General features: G+C 39.9%; 2 protein-coding genes and 1 long non-coding RNA gene across 7 annotated transcripts in view; 2 read left to right on the top strand and 1 right to left on the bottom strand.

Annotated features, from left to right (window-relative positions):
• The window catches only part of LOC308618992, a 19941-nt gene extending 9754 nt beyond the window's left edge, over positions 1-10187 (top strand). Inside the window, exons 2-4 of one of the 2 annotated variants that reach the window (XR_014016107.1) lie at positions 3803-3860; positions 5313-5422; positions 8234-10187. This is a non-coding gene — a long non-coding RNA (uncharacterized lncRNA). Of the gene's footprint in view, positions 1-3802; positions 3861-5130; positions 5242-5312; positions 5423-8233 lie in introns of those variants that run through there. The other variant, XR_014016108.1, reaches the window with a different exon arrangement.
• On the bottom strand, positions 7178-18085 carry LOC308618990 (protein NipSnap homolog 3A-like). 3 transcript variants are annotated; one of them, XM_081237421.1, is made up of 6 exons: positions 17919-18085; positions 14873-15083; positions 12879-13037; positions 11269-11418; positions 7585-7671; positions 7178-7494 (listed from the first exon to the last, which is right to left on the bottom strand). In XM_081237421.1, exons 1-6 carry the CDS (start codon positions 17976-17978, stop codon positions 7418-7420), a joined length of 744 nt encoding a protein of 247 aa, XP_081093547.1. In that variant the 5' UTR covers positions 17979-18085; the 3' UTR covers positions 7178-7417. The 3 variants fall into 3 exon arrangements, with proteins under 3 accessions (XP_081093547.1, XP_081093548.1, XP_081093549.1); XM_081237422.1 differs by lacking the exon at positions 17919-18085 and adding an exon at positions 15528-16004 and having other exon boundaries at positions 14873-15061; XM_081237423.1 differs by lacking the exon at positions 11269-11418.
• LOC308618991 (phospholipid-transporting ATPase ABCA1-like) lies at positions 16816-26034 on the top strand. 2 transcript variants are annotated; one of them, XM_081237424.1, is made up of 4 exons: positions 16816-17341; positions 20710-20831; positions 22077-22266; positions 25203-26034. In XM_081237424.1, the coding sequence occupies exons 1-4, from the start codon at positions 17306-17308 to the stop codon at positions 25314-25316; spliced, it is 462 nt and encodes a 153-aa protein (XP_081093550.1). In that variant the 5' UTR covers positions 16816-17305; the 3' UTR covers positions 25317-26034. The 2 variants fall into 2 exon arrangements, with proteins under 2 accessions (XP_081093550.1, XP_081093551.1); XM_081237425.1 differs by lacking the exon at positions 16816-17341 and adding an exon at positions 18321-18358.

Genomic DNA, 26034 nt, shown 5'->3' with positions numbered 1-26034 from the left:
CTGTAGCTTGCTGGTCATTGACTGAAGCTGGGTGCTGGTGTTGAGATGGAGATCTCTGGGAGATTTTTGCTGCTTGATATCATGTGGAGCTGGGAGGTCTCTTGTGGACCCGTGTCCTGAAGTTGGCTCTCCCACTTCAGAGGCACAGCACTGACTCCTGGCTGCAGCACCAAGAGCCTTTCATCCACCCGGCTCAGAATAACAGGGAGAAAAAGTAGAAAGAAATAATTAGGAGAAGAAAGAAAGAGAGAGGGAAAGAAAGGAAGAAGGGAAGAAAGGAAGGAAGGAAGAAAGAAAGAAAGGAGGGAGGAAGGATGGAAAGAAAGAAAGGAGGGAGGGAGGGAGGAATGAAAGCAAAAGGAAGAGTGAATGGAAGAAGGTAGGGAGGGAGGGAGGAAGGAACAAAAGAAAGAAAGACAGGAGGGAGGGAGGGAGGAAGGAAAGAAAAAGAAAGTGGGAAGAAGAAGGGTGGGAGGGAGGGAGGGAGGAAGGAACAAAAGAAAGAAAGACAGGAGGGAGGGAGGGAGGAAGGAAAGAAAAAGAAAGTGGGAAGAAGAAGGGTGGGAGGGAGGGAGGGAGGGAGGAAAGAAAAAGAAAGAAGGAAAGGAGGAGCGGAGGGAGGGAGGGAGGAAGGGAAGGTAGGAAAAAAAGGAGGAGGTAAAGTAAAATAGAATAAAGTATGAAATATAGTAGCGTTATTAAAATTAAAAAGTAATTATTGAAAAAAAAACGGACAGATAGAACCCTGGGACATATGGTGGAAGCAAAGCTATACAGAGAGAATCTTACACAGAAGATTACACATACACATTCACAAAAAGAGAGCAGGGGGAAAAATCAAAAATCTTGCTCTCCAAGTCCACCTCCTCAATTTGGGATAATTCGTTGTAAAAAGAGGAAAAGGGCGAGAAGTCTGAAATCTTGCTCTCTAAGCCCACCTCCTTAATTTGGGATAATTCGTTGTAAAAAGAGGAAAAGGGGGGAAAGTCTTAAATCTTGTCCTCAAAGTCCACTTCCTCAATTTGGGATGATTCGCTGTCCATTTATGCACTCCATAGACGCAGGGCACATCAAATGGACCGTGGAGCTTTAATCCGCTGCCTCCGAGGCTGCACAGAGAGATTTCCCTGTCTCTGCTCTCACAGCTCCCGGGTCTCAGCCTTGGACCTGGCCCCGCCTCTGCGCGTAGGTCGCCGGAGGGCGTCCGTTCTTCGCTCAGACAGGACGGGTTTAACGGAGCCGCTGATTCGGGGGCTCTGGCTCACTCAGGCAGAGGGGAGGGAGGGGCGCGCAGTGTGGGGCGGGCCTTCGGCGGCAGAGGCCGGCGTGATGTTGCAGCAGCCCAAGGCGCTCTGTGCGCTTTCCCGGGAAAGCCGTCCCCGGGTCCCGGGACCCCGGCAGTGGCGGGGTGCACAGGCCCCCCGGAAGCGGGGCGGACAGTGACCCGCGCTCGCACCCAGGCCCCGCGGCGGCGGCGGCAGCAGCAGCCCCAGCGTCCCACGCCCGTCTCCGGCGCTTCCCCAAGCAGCCCTCTTAATGCCCTCTCCTCGCGCACCAGGAAACAAAAGGGAAAAAAGTCTCTTGCCTCTTCGGCAGCTCCAGACCCTTTCCCCGGAGTCCCTCCGGGCTAGCCGTGGTGCACTAACCCCTTCAGGCTCTCTTCCTGCCGCCAGCCCCAGTCCTCTCCCTGCGCTCCGACTGAAACCCGATGATACCCGAGCCTCAGCTCCCAGCCCCGCCCGCCCCGGCGGCCAAGCAGACAAGCCTCTCGGGCTGGTGTGTGCCTGAGGGCACCGATCCTCTGTGCCGGAATCTCTCTACTTTGCCCTCCACACCCCTGTTGCTGTGCTCTCCTCCGCTACTCCGAAGCTTTCCCCCTCCGCCACCTGCAGTCTCCGCCCGCGAAGGGGCTTGTAGTGTGTGGAAACCTTTCCTCCTTCACGGCTCCCTCCCACTGGTGCAGGTCCCGTCCCTATCCTATTGTCTCTGTTTATTCTTTTTTTCTTTTGCCCTACCCAGGTATGGGGAGTTTCTTGCCTTTTGGGGGGTCTGAGGTCTTCTGTCAGCGTTCAGTAGGTGTTCTGTAGGAGTTGTTCCACGTGTAGTTGAATTTCTGATGTATCTGTGGGGAGGAAGGTGATCTCCGCGTCTTACTCTTCCGCCATCTTCCTCCGGGCCACAGTAGGATTTTATTTCTTGTTCTTTTTTTTTTTTTTTTTTTGGCAGTACATGGTCCTCTCACTGTTGTGGCCTCTCCCGTTGCGGAGCACAGGCTCTGGACGCGCAGGCTTAGTGGCCATGGCTCACGGGCCTAGCCGCTCCGCGGTATGTGGGATCTTCCCAGACCGGGGCACGAACCCGTGTCCCCTGCATCGGCAGGCGGACTCTCAACCACTGTGCCACCAGGGAAGCCCTATTTCTTGTTCTTTAAGATCTAAAATGGGTTTTCCTAATTGGCATGCAGCTCTTCTGTATGTGGTGAATTAAGGACCCAGGCTTCTCGACCCTGTGGCTCTGCCATCCTTAGAGCCCCACCATCAACTGCATCTAGTCATCAGAAAGGGAGTGAGAATTTACAAGGGGAAAGTACTTACCAGATAGTGAAGAGTAAAATGCATGACTGTAACTTAGAGAGGGAAGACATTGCTAAGTGCTGAGATAATTTCCTACTCACTTTCTCACAGGTTTTAATTATCTGCCAAACGCTGTGAGTTAAGCTTTATCTCCAAGTGAGAAAGGTGAATTTCTGAGAGAGAAGTAATTTTCTCAGGTTCACTGCTGCTCAGCGGCACATCCAGGGTTTAAAGCCAGATTTTAAAACCGGTTCAGTTTACCATTTATTTTAAATTAGTTGAGTAATCAATTCACTTTTTAATCTCTTTTAGCTTTACTTGACCATCATGGATTGCTTTTACAGCGTCTTTATAATTTTTTATGCGTTATTTATTCTCAACATTGTATTGAGGGCCACAGCATTAGTGCAAGGGGCTGATAGGCTTGTCCAAACCCATGGGGCCTGTTGTCTCTTTTGCCCCTTGTTAGGTCCTTCAGGATAGTGCCTAGGATTTTCCCATACACACTTTATGATTGAACCTCACGTCCCTCTATCTCTTATGAAGGTTGACAGACACATGGTTTATAGCAAATCAACACTACACAGATTAACATTCCTTCAGAAAATCATTCTGTGTTGTCTTTGCAAGATAGCTTAACGACATTAGTTGAAGTAGTCTTCATATTCAAGATGATTTTCTTCTTATATAGACACTGGATATTAAAAAACACAGCTCCCAATTTTCCCACTCTGTTGGAGTCATTGGAAGTTCGCACTCAGCACAAAATAAACATTGAAAATAGTTAGAGAAAAGTCGTAATTTTACAGGCCGCCTTAGTATAAATTCTATTTCAAAGTATATTTCATTGAATAAGGGTCCTGAGCCTGTGAGTGTTCTGGAATGAGACCTCTTGGTAGATTCATGTGACTAGAGTCTCGTTTGTGATTACCTCTTCAATGAGAGCTAGGCCCTCATTTGGTTGGTTAATTCTTTTCTCATTCCTGTCTCGCTGACCTTCTCGTTCTTAAGAGGTTCTAATAAACATTGATTATTCTCAAATCATATATCCTATTCCTCTCTCTTTCAGAGAACATCAATGATACCTATTTTGCAGACAAGAGGATATCAGATTCTAATGTGCCTGATACCATGTAGGAGCTGTCGTGTATATTAATGTCTTTTACTTAATATTTTCTTTCTTATTCTCTTTCATTTCACTTTGTGAGGTTCATATTTCCATTTTACAGATTAAAACAAAAACAGCAACCAAGAAGCTCAGAGAGATTAAGAGACAAAGGTAACAAAGTAAGTTGTTCAGATATGGTTCATTCATTTTAATACTCCCCAATAATCCAGTGTTTGAGTATACTGTTGGCCTGTATCTGCGGATTCTGCTCTAGTGGGTTCTGCACCTGTGGATCAAAAACATTAAAAAAAAATTCCAGACAGTTCAAAGAGGAAAAAACTTGAATTTGCTGCCCACAGGCTACTGTTTACATGGTATTTACATTCTATGTACAGCTATTTCCATAGCATTTGCATTGTAGTAGGTATTATAAGTATTCTAGAGATGATGAAGTATAAGGAGGATGTGCATAGATTGTATGCAAATACTACACTGTTCTCCATAAGGGACTTGATCATGGCAGATTTCGGTATCTGCTGGGGTCTTGGAACCAATCCCCTGAAATACCAAGGGACATTTGTACTATAACTTTGTTATTTCTTCCCTATTGATTTTTAAGTGTTTCCATATGCTTATTTTATAAATAATGTTTCAGTGAGTAACTGGTACATGGGAGTAGCTGGCAGGTAAACATGGTCACCTAACAGTTTATTGTTTAAGACTTTTAAATACAAAGCCATCACTGGCACTTAGTGATCTTACATTAGTCAAGACCGAGCTCCAGTTAATACTTGAAAATGTAGATCCCATACGTGGAGCATGGCAATTATTGTTTCTGCGTATCTCCTATAGTGTATCAGTATAGGTCACTAGGAATTCTATATGACCCTGTATAATGGGTGTATAAGACCGTTCTTATAACAAGAATCTGTTAGAATTTTTGTTTCTGTTAGATTAATATGCTATACATTGTTGTTTTCCAGTTTACTTACAGCCAGAAGAATTTAACATATTTGAGTAATTTCACACTAATATTTCTGCATTTATTAAGTTTTCAAACCAAAGCAGTCCTTTGTGTGTGTGAGAATTTACAAGCTGCTGCTCTTATAATGTCAAAAACTGAACCAAAGTGAACCCCGTTAGGCTACTCTCAGACCATTTTTAAATTAAATTAAATTAAATTGAATTAAATTAAATTCCATTTATTTATTTTTGGGCCAGGCCTTCCCCGACCAGGGTTTGAACTGAGGCCCCCTGCTGTGGAAGTACAGAGTCCTAACCACTGGACTGCCAGGAGATTCTTTCTCAGACCTCTTTCAATAGTTTCATTTTGGTACCAGACTTTTTCATGAACTCAGAGAAATCAGTTTTTCATTTGCACTGTCAGTTTTTTTACCTCAATGATGTTTTAACTCTGAATAAAATAATTTTATTTTATTTATTGAACAGGTATTTTTCCCGGGGCTATTCTTCACATATTGCATGTGTGCATGTGTGTGTCCGCCTTGAGTCCTCAGTTGCATCAGTGAACTCTCAGATTCTCACTGACTTTCTCTTTGCTAGAAGAACATGTTAGTGGACGTAATTACGTCCCTCTGTGTCATCTCTGCGATGTCCTCTGTCCCGGCCAGCTTTGTCGTGTTCCTGAGCCAGGGGTGCGTCAGCAAATAGAAGCACCTGTAGTTCATCAGCGGAGTGAAGCCCATCATTCTACTGGCTCTCCAGTTCTGTCTAGGACATGGTAAGAATGCTGGTCTGCTGCTGCTTTATAAACCTCCATCAAGGCTCTGGATTGGATGGATGAAAGGGCCCCTGGCCATCACCAGGAAATGTTCTAGCTAGTCCAAAGATAAATGAAAGAGGAAAAGGCAGACCCAGTTTTACACTTTCATGTGACCAAACATGGCCTTAAGCACACAGCTGATCTCACGCCAGAGGAAATCCATCCACACACACTGCAATTCATACCACCACCACCTCATTCCCTAAGTGACCACTTTTCAAAAAACTGAGGTGGAAGACTCTTAGTCAAAACTCAAAACCAATGCCTCTAACATGTCTGATAGATTTTAGCCTTCAGAGTTAGGGTGTTCTTTGCCTTACTAGGAACTCATCTGTCCTTCAGGTTCCTGAGGATCAGGTAAGTGAGAGATGACGGTGCTTCCTATTTTTCAGGTTTCCCATAGATAGTTAATTAATAATTTATTGTTTTTGCAGTGTGTTAGAAACATAAAATAACATAGCTGTAAGTACAAGCTACCAGGAGAGCTTAGAAGTGCCAAATCTAGTTTAAGAAGGCTGAGGCACTCAACTAAAATAAAAACTAAAGTTGTTTGTAAGAAAATCCTAGTATGTCTGTGATGGTACTGAAGAAATTCTTGTAAGGTTACTAGCAGGCTATTTACTTGAGGTGACAATATTTACATTAAAGATAGTACATTATTACTGTCTCATTACCTTATGGCAACACAACAACAGCTCCAGAGATGAGGATAAAAATATAAAACACAATAGAAAGAATCAGATTGTATATATAGGCTTTTATTAGGGCAGACATTTCCATAATTATAAATCTCATTAAAACAGATAGATGACCTAACACAACATTGTAAATCAACTATACTTCAATTTAAGAAAAACCAAATAGATGACCAAGTATCTTTATTAAACAGTGATCCAAAATGAAGTAAAAATTAGTAAAATTAACTGTAAATGAAGACACTGCAAGCACATAAACCAATGAGTTATCAATGTGCTTTAATACCAGGACCTAATAACATTATTTTCCAAGTAATTGATTAATTATTAATGTAAAAACCATTATTAACATAAATGACACAGATGATACTGTACTTTTCTGTAGTAAAGAAATGTTTAATGGATTTTTTTTATGGATCCCAACTGGTATTATATAGAAAATCTTACTGAACAAAAACTTTTATAATCTCAGAAAAACAGACATGATGAAAACGTTGATAATTTATACATATAATTTAACTATACTATCACAGGTATGGAAATGTAACAATCATTTGTATGTAAGAAAATGGTATAGGGCTTCCCTGGTGGCGCAGTGGTTGAGAATCTGCCCACCAATGCAGGGGACACGGGTTCGAGCCCTGGTCTGGGAGGATTCCACATGCCACGGAGCAACTAGGCGCGTGAGCCACAACTACTGAGCCTGCGCATCTGGAGCCTGTGCTCCGCAACAAGAGAGGCCGAGACAGTGAGAGGCCCGCGCACCGCGATGAAGAGTGGCCCCCACTTGCCACAACTAGAGAAGGCCCTCGCACAGAAACGAAGACCCAACACAGCAAAAATAAATTAATTAATTAATAAACTCCTACCCCCAACATCTTAAAAAAAAAAAAAGTCACTGGAACAGGACTTTACCATTAAAAAAAAAAGAAGAAAAGAAAATGGTATAAAAGCAGAGGGTTGTCAAAATAGAGAACAAGAGATATTCTGAAACAAATGAAAAATCAAGACATTGTAGTAATGGCAACTATTTTTAATGTGTGACAGATACTGAAATACCAAGGGGAAAATGAACAGACTGTTTCCTGAAGTAGTGGTGACAGTGAATGGAGAGTAGCTTTTAAAAAATGCAAGGGATATAGCAAATTAGCTTACCACCTCCTTCAAATAAAAGTGAGAATCTCTTGGAAGAATTTAAGCACCATTAACAAACACATCTTATGGCAGTTCATGCAATGCTTTGTATTTCCGTGGAAAGCTATTTCAATGGTGAATATGACGTAGGAATCAGAAGCATATTTTGCTGAGACACTAGGTAATTGACACTTTCCCGAACTGAAAAAAAAATTCATAAGAAGGTATATAAAGTTGTTGACAAAATGAAATTTGTTCTAAGAATAACTCGTACCTAGTGAAATAGCTTACCAGCTGCCACAACTCTGGGATCCTCATGAGACTGGTGTCTCCCAGCTGCTCGGCTATCCTCACTCTCGTTCCACCAAAGAACATGAACTGCAGAAATAAATAAACCAGAAATAGATTCTAAAGACTGTGGCATTACTCAAATAAGAAAGACAGAAACATTAATCAGAAACTAAAAGTCCTATTCTTTAAATCAAAATAGTGATTATCAAAAAGGTAGCACTAAGTATGTTAGTGATAAGATTTCAGAGGAGTCAAAGATTTGGGAGAGAAATTTATAAATTAATTAGTCAAACTGGTTTTATAGAAGAAGAAACAGAAGGATTTTACTTTATTTTGAAAAAGCAAGATTATAAAAAAAATTATGCTCACTACTGAATATTTGGCTGATGCAAAGAAGAAAACTGAAAGTAGCTGAAACTTATCCACCCAGAGAAAACCTTTATTAATATTTATTGTATTTCTTTTAAAAGATGAGAAATATAAAATTAGGGTCTTACTGTATATTATACTTTGTAATTGATTTAAAAAAGTCAACAATGAGAAGTTTCTATGACAATGCTATTAATCTTTAACATGTGAATTCTGCCCCATAGATGTAACAACTTTTTACACCAGCCCCTTATTGTTGATTTTTTTTTTTTTCCTGCAGCACGCGGGCCTCTCACCACTGTGGCCTCTCCCGTTGCGGAGCACAGGCTCCGGACACGCAGGCTCAGTGGCCATGGCTCACGGGCCCAGCGGCTCCGCAGCATGTGGGATCCCTCCGGACCGGGGCACGAACCCGCGTCCCCTGCACTGGCAGACGGACTCTCAACCACTGCGCCACCAGGGAAGCCCTATTGTTGATTATTTATATCATTCAGAATAGTGTGGTATTCTACAGAATACTGAAATAAATGTTCTTTTACTTAAATTATTTAAAAATTTAAAAATAATTACAATGTAATACATGTTGGCTGTATAGATTTTGGAAAATGCAAATAAATAAAAAGAGAAAGCAGGAATAGTTTCTAATCCTACCACCCAGAATTCACCACTTTGCTATTTTGGTGTATCTTTTCCATATTTATGTATATATATATGTATTTTACATTTTTATGTATTTATAGACACACAGCATATATGTTTATGCTTATATGAGATGCATGATATATATGATGTATATGTGTGTCTGTGTATTACAATATATTATATACATAGGGTCATACTACATTGTTTCTAAAGTTTCCTTATTGTAAACAATGCTGACAAAAACTTCCTTAGAGCAGCACCCATCATGTATATTTATAAAAATAACAATGTCAAAGACAAATCACTACTTACATTTATTGGGTGCTTCCTATGTGCTAGGCCTGGCTCTAAGTGTTTTTCATGTATTAACTCATTTAGTCTTCACAAGAATCCTAGGTGGTAGGTTATGATTATCATTATTTTATCAATGAGCAATGTAAGGCACAGGAAGGTTAAGTAACTCACTCCAGGTCACAAAGTTAGTAAGTGGTGGAGCTGGGATTCAAACCCAACCAGTCTGGATCTCATTATTTCCTCAATGTAAACTCCTAAAATTAAAATTGAGAGAACCAAAGGGAGTATCTTATATAGGTACAGTGTATATACTATAAGTTGTCCAGAAATGATGCACTGAGTTATACTCAGCATATTACTATTCCCTTTTCTCCACTGAGAATGAATTTAAGATTAAAAAGTGTGCACACTCATTTTCAGTTTTTTCTTATAAAAGTTATATATGTTCATTATAAAAATTAAAACACCACTTAAAAATTATTTTCATCATTCAAGTGACCACTATATATTTTATATTCTTTCAAATTTCCTTCCTGTGTAACTGAACACACCTATACAACTATGCATATTTCCTAGAATATTGGCAAAAATAATTTTAAAATTAAGGCTTTTCATTTATATTGCTGAATTTTGTGGTGGAGAATTATTAAGCCAGTATATGCTACACAGTAGGGGTACTTATTTTTTCCCAGCTTCTCTGGTACTATATCTATATAAGTATGCCTTTATTTGGTGAAAATGGCATCTCCTTATAGTCTTAATCTACGTCTTCCTAAATATATATTTAGTAGTCATCTGTACATCTACCTTTGCATACGTTTTTACATTTCTTTTTGCTTTTGAATTTCATTTCTGGTGTCTTAGGGCATGCAGAAAGATTGAGTCTTTTTATAAAAAATTAATCACTTGATATTTTTGCCTTCATTGTTTTCATTTGTTTTTTGGTTTAGAAATATCGTTCTCATCCATATTATTTTAAAAAAGCATCTAGGGGGACCTCCCTTGTGGTCCAGTGATAAAGAATTCACCTTCCAATGCAGGGGATGCAGGTTCGATCCCTAGTTGGGGAATTAAGATCCCACATGCCGTGGGGCAACTAAGCCTGCGCATCCTAACTACTGAGCTCACATGCCTCAACGAGAGAGCCCAGGTGCCGCAAACTACAGAGCCCACGCGCCCTGGAGCCCTCACGCCACAACTAGAGAGAGAAAACCCGTGCTCCACAACTAGAGAGAAGCCCACGAAGAGCCCGCGTGCTGCAACTAAGACCTGATACAGCCAAAAAAAAAAAAAGAAAAGCATTTATATTTTATTTTAGTAATTTTATGACTTCTTTTCTTCTACATTAAAATCTATAATCCATTTGAATTTTATTTTAGCATGTGGTATGAGATAGACATCTAATAATTTTCATAATTTTTCTCCTCTTCGTATATTTTCCGGCTTGAAAATATTTTTTTCTGTATATTCGGATTCTTTTCTTAGGATATGTTACTAGAAGTTAAATTTCTGGGTAAAGATCAGACGCTCAGTTTTGAATGTTAGGTTTGAGATGTCCACTGGACATTCAAGTAAGGAAGTTGAGGAGGCAGATGGAAATAGTGAATTAGCTATTCTTGGTCACTTATCCTTCCAGATGAACTATACATGTATTTTCTAGAGTTTGCCACAAAAAACTGTGAAATTCAGATTGCAGTAACTTTCAAATTTAACGTTAAAAGCCTCAAATAGGTGTTTATTAAGTAAAGATATGCACTATCTGTCTGCCATGTGTTACTCTCAGTGGAGCGTTAGGAAGTCATTAATCATGCATATGCATTATTTCTAGCATATATATGAATATGAATATATATGTATACACATATATACATTCACCTACATATATATGAATGACACAGGAATAGAAAGACCAAAATGTTAACAGTGTTATCTCTAAGTAGTGGAAAATGGTTTTTTTCCACCTTTGGTCATGGCCATGATATTTAGTCTCTGTAAAAATATGTATTACTTTTTCATTCAGAGACAAACACTCTATCCCAAGTAATGTTATTTTTAAAAGTCAATAAAAATATATTTAGAGGATAAAAACGATGAAGAACAGATTTTTCTTAGGCTCCTTGCAGTTTTTTAATTTTATCATTTTGATGTATCATGGAAAACAGCAGTTCAACATTTGGAAAAGCCTTCAGAAGTGGTTAACATTCTAAATAAATGTTATGTAAAACAGGTATTTTCAACCCTTAAAATGACAAAAAACCCTAAATATTTGGCAATAAAAATTAAATACATGGCATAATCAAAAACAGTGACAAAATATTGGAGGAACTTAGTAGGTCACCAGTACACTTTAAATTTCATAGAAGAAATGGACAACTATACCTCTGTTGAGTGCTCCATATTCTGTATGGAAAACTCCAACTAGTTTTGAGTAGCCTAGAGTGACATGGGCATTAACTGCTCTTTTAAATGCGTCACCCCACAGAGCTGGCCCACCAGGTTTCATCTGAAAAGTTACCAGCTCGTAGACTCCTGGAATAGGGAGAAAATAATTTATAAAAGATATTCAAGAAATTTCTCATCAGGTTAGCGTGGTTCCAGTGGAAGGCTAATCTACATATACAGATTTGGAGGATCAAACATAAAAATGTTTATGTACACATATTTATGATTTCTTTGCATTTCTTGCATTTTTCCTAGCTTTTATGTTTAGAAAGTCTTTCTCCATGTTTAAGGGTGAGCTATTAAGCTTATCATAGAGAACAAAGAAAAAGGAAGCTATATTAAGCTATTATCAGAATGATTTTTAATCTATAAAATTAGTCATTTAAACAAATATTGAGAATTTATGATAGGATTAGGATTTTTGAGCTGCCTGAGTCTAATTCTAGGTAAGAAATGAATAAGAAAAGTATTTTCTGATCTCATATATTTCCTTCTTCCTTCCAATTCTGAGAGGAAACACTTTTTTGTTTGTATAATTTCCCCCTACAGGTTTCCATTTCTAACAGGAACAGCCAGCAAACAAAGGACCCAAAGTGATATGTGAGATTTTGAGGGGAAAAAAAATGAAGAAGGTGGTTTTATTGTTCCTAAATATCCAGGTAAACACTTGAAAATCAGTTTACCTTCTGGTCAGAAATATGGAGCAGGTAGAAAAAAAGAAACTAGGGAACAAGTAGATTTGAGAAGCAAAAGGAGAAAAAGTACAAAGCAACTAAAGAATTATAAACAACATAGAGGCAGATAACCAAGATGTGACACTGTTCTAGGAGCCACTAAGTTCATGTAGACAGTGCTGAAGGCTGAGGGGAGGTCCAGGTGGATAGGATCCAAATAAGACATTTCAAATCTTTTGTCATCTAAGATACACTATGAAGTTGGGATTATGGGGGAAAGAAAACTTAGTTTATGCTTTTAAAAAGTCTGCCTTTTTAAAATTAGGTTGAGGTAAATATTTCCCTTAAGTCAGTAAGAAAGTGAAATCAGCAAGAAGATAAATCTTTAATAATTATTTTCAACCTGAGAAATAAGAGGAAAACAAAAAAGTTAAACTACAGTAATTCGGCTTAACAGTTTAAATTAATCCATTCCCCCCAGTTTTACAAGAAACTTACTGTTTTTAGATTAACTGTAATCTGTGTAAAAAAAATACTAAGTTATGAGAAAATATCATACATTTTCCTTTACCTACCTATACATGTGTTCTGTGTTCTAGATCCCCAACTTCTCAACCTTTCTTCCCATGTAAACTTTTCATATTCATACCTAAACTTTAACAGTTTTTCCAAATTGGAAAAAATTTCATTATTTAATGCTCATTGTTTTAATTGTAAGCAAAGAGCTCAAATTCATTTTTATCTCTATAATCACAGTATATTCTGATATAAAACAAAGGATTACTTTTTCCTACGGAACTTTAGTTTTTATAGCTTAAAATCTTCAGTATGTTCTTCATTAAAATTCAGTGTAATTTAGAGAGACGAGCTTACCTTCTTTGGGTGGTTTTTCTAATTTGCACCATGGCACCAGATAAGTAATTTCACTCTCTTGTTTATCAGTAAGACCCAAAATTGGAATGAGTAATTGTTCTCGCCATTCCTTATCATTGGCCAAGGCTTTCCGAACTTCAGTTTGATGAGCAAAATTGTCTTTGGGAATAACAGGAGTAAGAAAAATAAGTTATTTTGGTTTAAAATCACCTGTACACCTTTAACATATATAATATTGTATATCAACTATACATCAATAAAAAAATAAAATCACCTGTACTATTTCTGGGTTTCATTCAATTTAGCAAATGTTTATTGAAGCCACATAAGGACAATATGTTATATCACTAGAGATACCAACATAAGTAGTTGCTCATGGCCTAAAGGGGGAGTGGCAATGTAAACAACCAATGATGTCATATAGTAATGGGCTTTATAGGTGCTACCATTTAGTAGGTAGTTGTGAGACTTAGGTAAATTATTGAATCATTCTGTGCCTGTCTCTTATTCTGTGAAATAGGGATAATGATATAGTATCTACCTCCAGGGCTGTGGTGAGGATTAAAAGAATTGGTACATGAAAGGAGCTTAGAACAATGTTTGGCACCAAGTGAGTACTCCGTATATATTATTTATTCTTATTACTTGAGGCATTTAAGTTATAGTGTTAGTTTAGAGAAAGGCTGTTTCTTCGGTAGTGCTGGTGGTGGGTAGTCAGGTCAAGGTACAACTGAATTAAATTTAACATAAATGAAATTAAGATTTGCTTTTTCAGCCTCTTTGAACAAACAGCTTCCAAAGAAACAGTGCTAATTCTTACTTATTGACACCCATTCTTTTTACCCAGTACTGTTTCTCTTCTGTTTGTTACCCAAACAGGTATATACATTTAATAACATATAGGCCTAGTACTATATTATTAGAGCCTAAGGTTAATGGTAAAAGAGTTTTCTATGGTTTATGCTAGAGATAAGGAATAACATCTGTCTTAGAGCTTAAGTAAGTTATATCACGATCTTACTAGTAATTTTCTTAATGGGACATAATTCTTCTTGTTGCACATTAAAGCATAAATTGTGTTTTAATGGGGTTTGTCCTATTACAACAGGGAAATCCTCTAAACCATGGCCATGTTAAATATAGAATGAGCATTTTTCACAATAAAGTATGTGATGAATATTAACTTTGGACACTATTATGACTCTTAACTTGATGGCCAGACACTAAATGAAATTATTAAAAGTTCTCTGGATATCATCAAGTCCTATGTGGACTTCAGAAATATTAGACACTGGAGTAACAACCTGGGGATTCCTGTAACCTGTTCTTCATTGTCTACTAAACCAGCAGTAAGTCAGCTTCAATATGGGGAGAATTCTAATTCCTTTGCCTTTACTTCCCTAGAGCAGCGTAATGATAGTGAATTCCCTGAAACCTTGGGGTATACGAACAAAAGTGGTTCCCTAAATTTAACAAATTATTCAGTCTGAGTTGGGTGAGGCCTGGAAGTTAACTATTATCCCCATGAACCTCAACTAACCTAAATTAGAAATATTGAATTGTTTCTACTAAAATCCTGATATCCAGTTGCAGATTCAACAATAAGAAAAAATAACTCTCCCTTTTATGATCTCTACCCACTTGGGCTCTTGCAGTCAATGCTTTAAATTTTTCGTAAATGATCTATACAATAAACCATTCTATGTTCTTTCTGAGCATTAAAGGCTAGTTCACAATTTCATGATTTGAAATATGAGATGTCACACTTTCCCAAGGATGATACATAGGAATTTGGGCAAAAGTTGTTAGAGGTACCAGTGGGAGGAGTAATCACTGAATTCATTTTTTGTTGTTGTTGTATTTGTTGTTCCTCTCTTTAAAAGTTGAATTTAACCTGTGTGTATTTATAGTAACATAGACCCAAGAGGTAAGTGTCATGTAACATTTAAAAGAGTGAGAATCTGTACTGAATACTTAAGCTGGAAAAATCATACCATACTTCCAAATATGAAACACTTTATCGATCCTGCCTCCACATTCTACACTCCAGAATCCAACCAATTCAGAGTGAGCTGTCTGAAGATGTATGTTTTTCTTAACATTTTCCAGAAACTCATTCATCTTTGAAGGTTTAACGCAGTAAGTACGAAACTCATAGAATGTTCCATCGTATTGTCTGGGGCCTGTAGCAAAAGATGAACACACCTGAAGAAACATAAGGCAAATTTAAGTATTTGGGGAACTTAAGGCTTATAATATCATGTTACAACCAAATCTAAATCTGCAAAGAAGGGACACTCATTAGACTCATACTCCATGTTTGTACCTCTGTTGTCATCTCTCCTTAGAATTTGCTGAGAGATGTTAATAAAGATAAGTACTCTTAAGTGTGCTGAATATACAGCTACTGCTTCCTAGCAGGGGTCCCTTAGCCACCTTTTCATGAAAAGTTAATCATAAGAAGCACTAGGGTCTTAATGAGAGTCCTTTATCCAAGAACTATAACTAGGATTCTAATTAATTACAAATGGTTTACCTTATTTATCCAATATTCTATCTTTAGTCAATACTATATGTTACAGTTATATATTTAAATGAACTTTATAAAATATACAGGTGTTCTGGCAGTAATGATGGAAATACATTTACCTGCAGAAAGATCTTCTTTAGGTTTTTTTAAAAAATGTAAGTTTCAATTCAGGTCAAAGTATTTTCCAAATTCAGGGAAGTACATCACTGGTAAATAACAGAACTGGAATATAACTAATGTTAAAGGGAATCCATAATCTATTAAATTGCACTATAACATGGTGGTAGACTGTATGAATTCTATAAAGGAAAATCAACAGGTCAGAACTGTCTGAATCATTATTAGGTTTAATTATAGATGCAGTGTCAAGAAGGGCATTTAATCCATCCAATTATACTAGGTTGATGGAAATATCCCTTAAGAACCATTAGTTCTTCTTGTATTAGAGGTATGGTCACTATATAAATTTTTGCTGTGTTTAATCTTCTGAGTCTTAGTGAACTTAACTTTAGGTAGGAAATTACCTGCCAGAAATTATCCCCTGTGAATGTAAATGTGTATGTAAATACGTATATGCACACCTGTATACACACGCTCTCATATGGCATTTGTCTTTATAATTTCATGTTATTGTAGTTTTGGATATCATGTGCCAATTCCTGAAGCTGATTAATCATAATTATCTAATACAAATGTTGGTACAAACAAAGCTATGGACAAATTTGGGGCTCATGTTGACCAGCTGGTATGTCAAATGAAACCAGTAGGCTCCTTTCTCTGACATATTTCTGGTTATAACACACACTTGCCTATGTATGTGATTTAATTGTGCATAATGTCATATTTATAATTATCTACTTGAGTTCATTCCACTCATGTCCCCTATGAGTTATATTCCTATTGCCCAAGTGTCTAAACTTACAATGAAAGCAGGTATTCCCACCAAAAACAACTGCAGCTACTCCTACTTTTGGTGGACATGTTTTTTTTTTGTGTCATTTTAACCAAATTCTAATAAGACAATATTACACAAACAACTGCCTGGTATAATAGTTTAATAAGTATTATAAATAATATATATCAGAAAATGAGCCAGTGGGGTATTTGTAACAGTTGCTTTTTTAGTTGATTTTTCAGGAATTTGTATTGATACTTGGAAACAAGTATGTGGTCAAGGCACATAATTTTGTTATCTTCCACAAGAGAAAGAAACAAGTAACAAAGGAAGCCCAGGGAAAGGTTAAACAGCAGTTGAAATAAGTATGTGTGTGCTCGGGGGAGGTGATTTTTGTTGTAGGGCAGAAACTAGAACTGTGCTGGGAGAAGAATCATGAGTACTTCAAGCTCCCTTATACTCGTGTCAGGGCTCATTTTCAGCAGCAGTAACTTCCAAGTCACCTATAAGAGAGCATTTGATCGACATTTAGTAAAGTCAAAGTTCAGAATAAAGTTGTAAGGAATAATTTTGGTCCTGCCCCGGTAGAGAGAATCAGTATAAAGCCTGTATTGCTCATTTTGAGTGAAGGGACCGTTATGGCTCCTCTTTAGTCTTTACAGGAAGTCAGTCTCTATGTAAATCCCCTTCCTGTCCTATCCCTTGAGAAAGAAGTACAAACCTAAACATCAAAAAACAACAACAAAACATCTCTAGCTTAGATTCACAAAACAGGACAATCCACGACAGTTAAGGCCGAATCACAAAAATCTATTTTGTACATTTCTCTCTTAACTTTTTAAATTTATTTAATAATAATTATTTTTTATATGTCAATGCCAATCTCCCAATTCATCATTTCTCATTTAACTTTAATGAGGTTGTCATCATCATATTTTCTAGGAAGTTCCTGACCCTTCATGACTTGGGCACTGACTGCAGAAGACAGTGGCAGCTGGGTAGATGCTGCACCACCTGTACCCTGGGCCCCTCTCTGAGGTTCTCTGCAAAATGCTCAGAAGTTCTATTTCATGTATAAGCCCGTTCACTTGCTAGCGTCAGATTGACCTTTTTCTCCTTCACCCTTCAGTCTAGAGGGGCTTGTGGCTTGTCAAAAGTCAGTAGAAGAGGCTGGACCAGTGCCTGGCATAGGGACCAGTGCCTGGCATAGGGACCAGCACCTGGCAAGGGACCAGCACCTGGCAAGGGACCAGCGCCTGGTACAGGGACCAGCGCGGTGAGCCCAAAGGCGCGGGGCGGCAAGAACGCAGCAGCTGGCGCTTCAGGGGTGGCCTCAGGGCCGCCGGGCACCCAAGCTAGAAAAGCCCCCCATCCATGGTTGTTCCCGAGCCGGCCGTAGGCGAAACAGGCAGCCGGTCTTCCCCTAAGGGCACCCCTTCTCCTGCGCGCTCCAGGGTCCTCGCTTCCAGGTGCTGGGACTTGCTCTACAAGTACGCAGCAGCACAAGGCCCCCAGGTCAGGGAGCGCGAGCCGGGTGGTGCGCCTCCCGGGCCCTCCCCTCCCCTCCCCTCCCGTCTCCCAGGGATCATTTTGGGCGCGTCCCCGGGGCGGGTACCTGAGGCGCCAGGGTCCGAGCGGCCAGGGCCTTAGTCAGGCTCTTTCCGAGGGCAAGCATGGCGCGGCTTCGAGCGCTGAGAAGGGCAGCGGCCAGGATTCTTCCTTAAACTCCTCCTCCTGTGGCTTCCCGACTAGCAGGTAGCGGCGCCTGTACGACTGCCGGACGCAGGCTCGGGGCGGGGATCCGCGGGTCAGCTCCGCCTCACGCCCGGGATTGGGCCGCGGCCGGAGAGCGCAGTGCGTAAGGCGTCCGCCCGGGGCCGGCCCCAGACGCCTTTGGTGTCACCTTTGACTTCCTGGCTCCTTTGTTTCCCCAAACGTTCTTACCCCCATCGTCAAGAGTGATATTAGAATTAGCTGAATGCTGAGGTCGTTCCTGTACCACCTGTCTGGACATATCGCCTCATCTCCGAGAGCTCCTGCATACAATCAGTAAAAGTTCGTGTGTAGAAGGAGAGTGTGTATGACCATTGGGAAGGCAGTATGGATGCGTGTGTGCGTCATGCTTTGCATTTTAAATCGCGGACGTGTTTGCAGCGGTCGGGTGATTCACGTGTAGCTAAAGACTAGTGATTCTTCCCTTTTGTTCATTAAGTGCATTTTCTCTCCTATTGCCACCCCCAGTATGACCTTGTAAGGCTCCTAATAATATAGATTGTATTTCTCAGGAGCTCAGAGGAATGGGGGCCCCCGAACTAGATTCGAAAATTCAAATTTAAATATATATAGTTTGAATCAAATAGTTTTTAAACCTTAAAAGCAAAACAGCAGACCTCTGATCTTGTCCTTCTTATTCCTGAAACTGGTCCCCAGAGTAGTTAACTTTCAACATTTTCAGCTGTTTCTTGTAGAGCTTGTTTATTATTATGTAAATGTCATTATATGCCTTTTCTGGTGTTTCTTGATATTTTCAGTTATAGATAGTGTCTGTTGCTTGGAAAATGAGGATTTAGGTCTGTTACATACCACTACCCCAAAATACACTTCCTTTCCTGCATCTGATAATGCTTACATTAAGAATAGTTGGGGCTTCCCTGGTGGCGCAGTGGTTGGGAGTTCGCCTGCCGATTCAGGGGACACGGGTTCGTGCCCCGGTCCGGGAAGATCCCACATGCCGCGGAGCGGCTGGGTCCGTGAGCCATGGCCGCTGAGCCCGCGCGTCCGGAGACTGTGCTCCGCGGCGGGAGAAGCCGCGGCAGTGAGAGGCCCGCGTACCGCAAAAAAAAAAAAAAAAAAAAAAAAAAGAATAGTTAATTGTAATGTTATTAATTTGATTATATTGATGTTTACATAATTACTAATTACATTACCTTCTAAACATAAATACACACACTAACTAAATCCAATTACACAATCATTACATTCATGCACACATTGAAGTAATATTGCTTATACTGTTAAGACTAGGGAATTATTACAAGGCTATTGTCTGTGGTTGTATTGGTTGTGCCTTTGCAAAGACTTTTGAATCACCTGTTGAGAGGAAGGGAGGCTTTTTAAAGTTAGTAATTCCAGTTTTTCTAGTGGATGGGTATCCATTTCTAACCAAGCAAGACAAAAAAGCATCATCTGTACCTGGACTGGATCTTTATGTTTAAATTTATTTTCTGAGGCTTTCCCCCCCTAGAATTAACAATTCATTCCCTCATTCAAACCATATTAATTAAACTCCTTTATGCTTCAGGCACTTTTCCAAAAACTGGGGTGCAGAGGTGAACAAAAGTCAAAGTTCATGTTCTCTTGGAGCTTCTAGGTTAGTGGAAACAAAAACAAATGAAGGAAAAATATGTCAAGGCTTAATAAATATGATGAGTAAAAACAAGTAGGATATGGAGAATAGAAAGTGCTGGAGGGAGGTAGCTTAGACTGCTAGCTACTTCCCAATAGCCATTCTTCTCCCACCCCACCTTTTTTGAAAATTAGCAATAGAACCCTTGCAGCTTGGTGCAGCCATGTGACTAAGTCCTGACCAGTGGGATGTGTTAATGCATTTATGACCTACTGTAAGTGGTCTTAAAGCAGTTTAGGTTGTTGCCCTCTTTGTTTCTTTCTTATTTCTACTTGCTGGAATTTGGAGTAATGGCTTGAGTTCTTGGACTATGAGGTAGAAACCACATGCTGAAGATGGCAGAACAAGAGAGAAGCAGCCAGGGTTCTGACACCATGGAGCACCATACTAGGAGCCCCGAACTGCCTATCTCTGGACTTCTTTTTTACAAGAGAAAAGTTTTCTAGTTTAAACCACTGCTTTGTGGCTTAAACCTACGATCTTAATCAATAGGAGAGTGACTATTTCTTTTTCATTTGTTTCTATTATTTTCATTATACCCATCACTTATTAATCACGAAATTCTTTGCCTAAATAAATTTCCTCTCAGTATGATTAAACCCATTAATCAGCTTATTAGTTTCATTTTCTGGCATTATCTTTCGGGGGTCCTTTTTTCTCTTGCTCCAGTGTGGGCTAATTGTTTTTTAAGACAGCATGGTAGTAATTCTGAGATCTCCTCTCACTGATATCCTGGGGGATCTCGTTTGCCTTGTGTTGGACCTCCTGTTGCCAGGATTTGGTAGCTTTTTTTTTCGAGACTTGAATTTCTAAAAATGTTTTATTCTACCTCTTGATTCATATGTTGGTTGGGCATAAAATTCTACATTGGAAATAATTTTTCCTTATAATTTCAAAGGCAATTCTCCATTGTATTATAGCTTTTAGTAAGAAATTCATGGCATGCTGATTCCTGCTTCTTTGTATGTGACTTGTCTCTCTGTCTCTCTATAAAATCAAGGGAAGGAGTCTGCATAGATTCTTCTTGACAGACTGTGTGAGTGATATAAAGAATATGAGTTTGGAGCATACAGGCCTGGATTTGAATTCCGGTTCTGGTACTTATTGGCTGTGTAACCTTGGGTAAGTTACTCAGTTTCTCTGAGCCTCTGTTACCTTGTTTGTTATTGGTGATAATTAAACTCCTACCTAGGGTTGTAAGAATAATTGAGAGAATCTCATTATAGTACTTTCCCATAGAATTAATAACTCAGATTAATTTCTGCACTGAACCCCCAGAATATTAGAACCAGGGGCATCATTGGAATCTTTCACTTTTCTAAGGATAAATTTCTCAGAAATAAATGCATTAAATTGTATAATTTTGAAACTGAAAGGGACACTAGAAATACTTTGTTGAAAGAAGTAATTTTACATTTTTATTTTGCTAGTGGTGAAAATAAGCTCCAAGAGGGCAAGTGACTTGTTGATGGTTACACAGTAATTTAGAACTCAAGCCAGGCATAAAAGCCTTGTCGTTGGTCACCTGGGGTGCTTGCAAACAACCTAGCTCTTCATGTACCAACAACTCTGACCCCTACTAACTGTGCCCCTCCCAATTCTCTACTCATTTTGAAACATAAAGTGAATCCTGACACTCTCCACCAGGTTTCAGCACATTGAGCATAAAATGCAGACTCCTTCCAGGCCTGTGTCCTGTGGCTCCTGCCTCCCTCTCCTCCTCATCTCCCATCACTCTCCCTCGTAGCTCATCACATTCCAGCCCCACTGCCTTCCTGTTGTTCCTTAAACGTAAAAGCTCATTTCTTTTGTGGGACTTTGTACCTATACTTTCTATTGCCTTTGCTCATAGTGTTCTTTCTCCCCAAATCTTTTCCTGGCTTGTTTTTCCTAATCGTTTATGCCTTGGAAGAAGTTATCACCTTCTCAGGGAGCGTAGTCACTCTTCTCCTCATGCACTGCTTTATTTTTGGCTAAGTGATATAATTATTTGTTTACTGTCAAATTTCTCTACAGGATTGCAAACTCCTTGAAGGTAGGGACTTTTTCTTATTCACCCAGACTCTCAAATATGCAGAACAGTGTCTGGCATATAGTAGCTGCTCAGTGAATGTTTGTTGAGTGAAGACATGGGCGGTAGATTGGATTGACTTGAGTTCAGTATATGAGTGTTTAGGCCCTCTTTGTTTTCCATCATCCTTCACTGTAAATGAGTTTGTAGCTTACAAGTCTGTGGGGCGGATCAGATAACCAAGTGATGAGGTGGTAGATGCATGTTTGCCGTTGTTATTCCTTGGTCCTGTGCTCTGAGGCAACAGGAGAGGCCAGGCCCTCTTGGGTGATCCTACCTTTAACATCCCTTTGCAGAGACATGCCCTGCTCGGTGGGGGAGGAGGAGTGGACCACCACCCCAGTCCCCCAGACCATCACGGACCTCTTCAGAAATGGGAACTGGACGATGGAGAACCCCTCCCCCACCTGCCAGTGCAGCAGCGACAAAATCAAGAAGATGCTGCCCGTGTGTCCCCTGGGGGCTGGGGGACTGCCTCCTCCACAAGTGAGTCACTTTCAGGGTGTGACCGTTCAGGTGAGGTGCAGGGTGGGCTTGGGGAGAAGGAATGGGTGACCTGCCGTGTCAGGAGGGTCTCTTTCAGTCTTGATTCTTGTCATAGGGAAAAGCATGTGAGTTTTGAGAGAAGGGGGCTTGGAGCACATTGTTCCTGTATCTGAGGGAGCTTAGCCTGCTTCTCTCTTTGAAGTCAGCCTAGTTTCCTTACTGGTTCGAGGTACAACCAGAATACAACACTCTGGATCAATGAGCTGTGGAAGGCACGCTGTGGACTCTCTGGTGTCACAGGACAGACTGTGACAAGCCCAGCTTCATCTCTGCCTCTGCCACAGATGAGCTGGTGACCTTGGACAGGTCACACTGAGTCCCTGGGCCTGTTTCCTCACTGCTGAATTAGGGAGGCTCATCCATAAAACTTCTGTGGGTCTTACAACTCTGACATCCTCTGAAACTCTGAGTGTGGGAAACAGTTCTGAGCCATTTTTTCTGAGAATGATTTCAGGAAGAGGCTTGCTTTTGATGTCTCTCTGCTGCCTTATCAGCATCCAGGTTGCAGGGTGAGGAGAAGGAATTTCAAATGGTGTTGAAAACTTAAAGCAGTCCTTCCTGCTTACGTTTCTTTAAAATAAGAGCTCATCTCTTCATCAGTATAACTCCAATGAACAAAAGAATTCACTAGGCATAGTCAATGGTGCTGCTCCCTAAAAACCTTTTGTCACCATAAAGAATGATACTTCATGGTCTATTCTGATACTTCATAGTTGTTCAGAATAATTTGCTGGGGCTCTCCTTGGCTTGCCATAATGGCCCTGCTGAGAGCAGAGTGGATCAGGCCTTGGTGGCTGGCTGATGGCAGAGGCTGGGCCCTGTGGGCAGAGTCTGGTCACACTGTGGTACATGTTTGTCATTGTTGTCCTTGATTTGTTTTCTGTCCCAATTCTGCCCCGTAAAGACACATGTGCTCAGTTTACTTTGAATTTAAAAAGCTTCTAGCTCAGTCATATCTCATTAAATAAGGTTGTTTTTAATTAGTTTAATCCAAAGTGTGAGTCTCATATCTTAGTTACACTTTTCTCCCAAATCAGATTCATAAAGGGTCCTACGGATTTAAGGACAGTTTCTCAGGCTTTTTACATGGTCCCACGAAGGACTTGGATAGAAGAAGTGGTATTAAAACCATTTACTTTCACTGCTTTTCAACTCATTTGTCCCTCTGAGTTTTGAAGCAGTAGGTGGTACTCAGAAGAAAAGAAGGAAGAATCGTTGAAATCCATTCATACCTTCAGGAAAATGAGCTAACTTACATGGCTGCCTCACAACATAGCTCTCTGAGCAGAGTAGTCTGGGACATCTACAGTGGCCCTCATGCTGGGAGAGCCAAGGCCTGTGTATAAGTCCTTCAGGTCTTTCTGGTCAATGTCCCTCACTGCTCGTACTGACTCCTCATTCGTTTACCCTGCGATCCAAGTTCAGGCCTGAGCCACCATAGTTGGAGGAGCATCTGTGAGATGAATGAGTATTCTTTCTTTAACATCTCAGATGTCTAACTTTGTCTGTAATCAAGCCCAGGCTCCTCCCCTTCCCCATTTAGCTTCTATTAGCCCCCTGGGCAGGAATAATAGGAGTTAAGAGGTTGCCAGAATCCAGTAGAGGAGATTGAGCCATAACTTTCACCAAATCTAACTTTAGACTTCCTTTAAAGAGGGAATTCATCTAAATGAAGCATGTACAGACTCATGCTATATCTGCTACAAAGCGGTACTGTGTTCATATTCTCAGTGTTCTAATGTCAGGCTGTACTTTTAGGTATGGTAGGTTTCTCGGGGTGCCAGTACTTCTCAATCATGTCCTCCAAGTCAAAGTTAAGGATGCCATCAAGCAAGTGAAGGAACACTGGAAGCTTGGCAAGTAACAGTATCCATCCCAAAACATGTCAGAAAAAGGGGCCCAGAGTAGTTGGTGCATGGGAGTAGTTGTCAGGTAAACATGGTCACCTAACAGTTTATTGTTTAAGACTTTTAAATACAAAGCCATCACTGGCATTTAGTGATCTTAGGCCAGTCAAGACTGAGCTCCAGTTAATACTTAAAAATGTAGATCCTATATGTGGAGCATGGCAATTATTGTTTCTGCTTATCTCCTACAGAATAATTACATAGGTCAATGGAAATTTTATATGACCCTGTATAAAGCGTGTATAAGACCGTTCTTATAACAAGAATCTGTTAGAATTTTTGTTTCTGTTAGATTAATATGCTATACATCGTTTTTTTCCAATTTATTTACAGCCAGAAGAATTTAACTTATTTGAGTAATTTCACACTAATATTTCTGCATTTATTAAGTTTTCAAACCAAAGCAGTCCTTTGTGTGAGAATTTACAACCTGTTGCTCTTATAATGTCAAAAACAGTGAACCAAAGTGAACCCCATTAGGCCACTCTCAGACCTCTTTCTTTTTTTTTTAACAATTAAATTAAATTCCATTTATTTATTTATTTATTTATTTTAGGGCCAGGCCTTCCCTGACCAGGGATTGAACCAAGTCCCCCTGAAGTGGAGCATAGAGTCCTAACCACTGGACTGCCAGGAAATTCCCTCTCTGACCTCTTTCAATAGTTTCATTTTGGTACTGGACTCTTTCATGAACTCAGAGAAATCAATTCCGCATTTGAACTGTCAGGTTTTTGACCTGAAAATGATGTTTTAACTATGAATAAAATAATTTTATTTTATTTATTGAGCCAGTGTTTTTCCCTGAGCTATTCCTCAGATATTGCATATGTGTGTCTGCCTTGATTGGGTCCTCAATTGCATCAATGAACGCTCAGATTCTCACTGACTTTCTCTTTGCAAGAAGAACATGTTAGTGGACGTAATTATGTCCATCTGTGTCATCTCTGCGATGTCCTCTGTCCCGGCCAGGCTTGTCGTGTTCCTGATCCAGGGGTGTGTCAGCAAATAGAAGCACCTGTAGTTCATCAGCGGAGTGAAGCCCATCATTCTACTGGCTCTCCAGTTCTGTCTAGGACATGGTAAGAATGCTGGTCTGCTGCTGCTTTATAAAACTCCATCAGGGCTCTGGATTGGATGGATGAAAGGGCCCCTGGCCATCACCAGGAAATGTTCTAGCTAGTCCAAAGATAAATGAAAGAGGAAAAGGCAGACCCAGTTTTACACTTTCATGTGACCAAACATGGCCTTAAGCACACGGCTGATCTCACGCCAGAGGAAATCCATCCACACAGACTGCAATTCATACCACCACCACCTCATTCCCTAAGTGGCAACTTTTCAAAAAACTGAGGTGGAAGACTTTTAGTCAAAACTTAAATCCAATGCCTAAATCCAATGCCTCTAACATGTCTGATAGATTTTAGCCTTCAGAGTTAGGGTGTTCTTTGCCTTACTAGGAACTCATCTGTCCTTGAGATTTCTGAGGACCAGGTAAGTGAGAGGTGACTGTGCTTCCTGTTTTTCAGTTTTCCCATAGATAGCTAATTCATAATTTATTGTTTTTGCAGTATGTTAGAAACATAAATAACATAGCTTGTAAATACAAGCTACCAGGAGAGCTTAGAAGTGCCAAATCTAGTTTAAGAAGGCCGAGGCACTCAACTAAAATAAAAACTAAAGTTGTTTGTAAGAAAATCCTAGTATGTCTGTGATGGTACTGAAGAAATTCTTGTAAGGCTACTAGCAGGCTATTTACTTGAGGTGACAATATTTACAATAAAGACACTACATTATTACTGTC

The sequence above is a fragment of the Mesoplodon bidens genome, assembly GCF_964165515.1.
Source record: "Mesoplodon bidens genome assembly, chromosome: 6".
Classification (NCBI taxonomy): domain Eukaryota; kingdom Metazoa; phylum Chordata; class Mammalia; order Artiodactyla; family Ziphiidae; genus Mesoplodon; species Mesoplodon bidens.
This window is presented reverse-complemented; position numbering and strand designations above follow the sequence as displayed.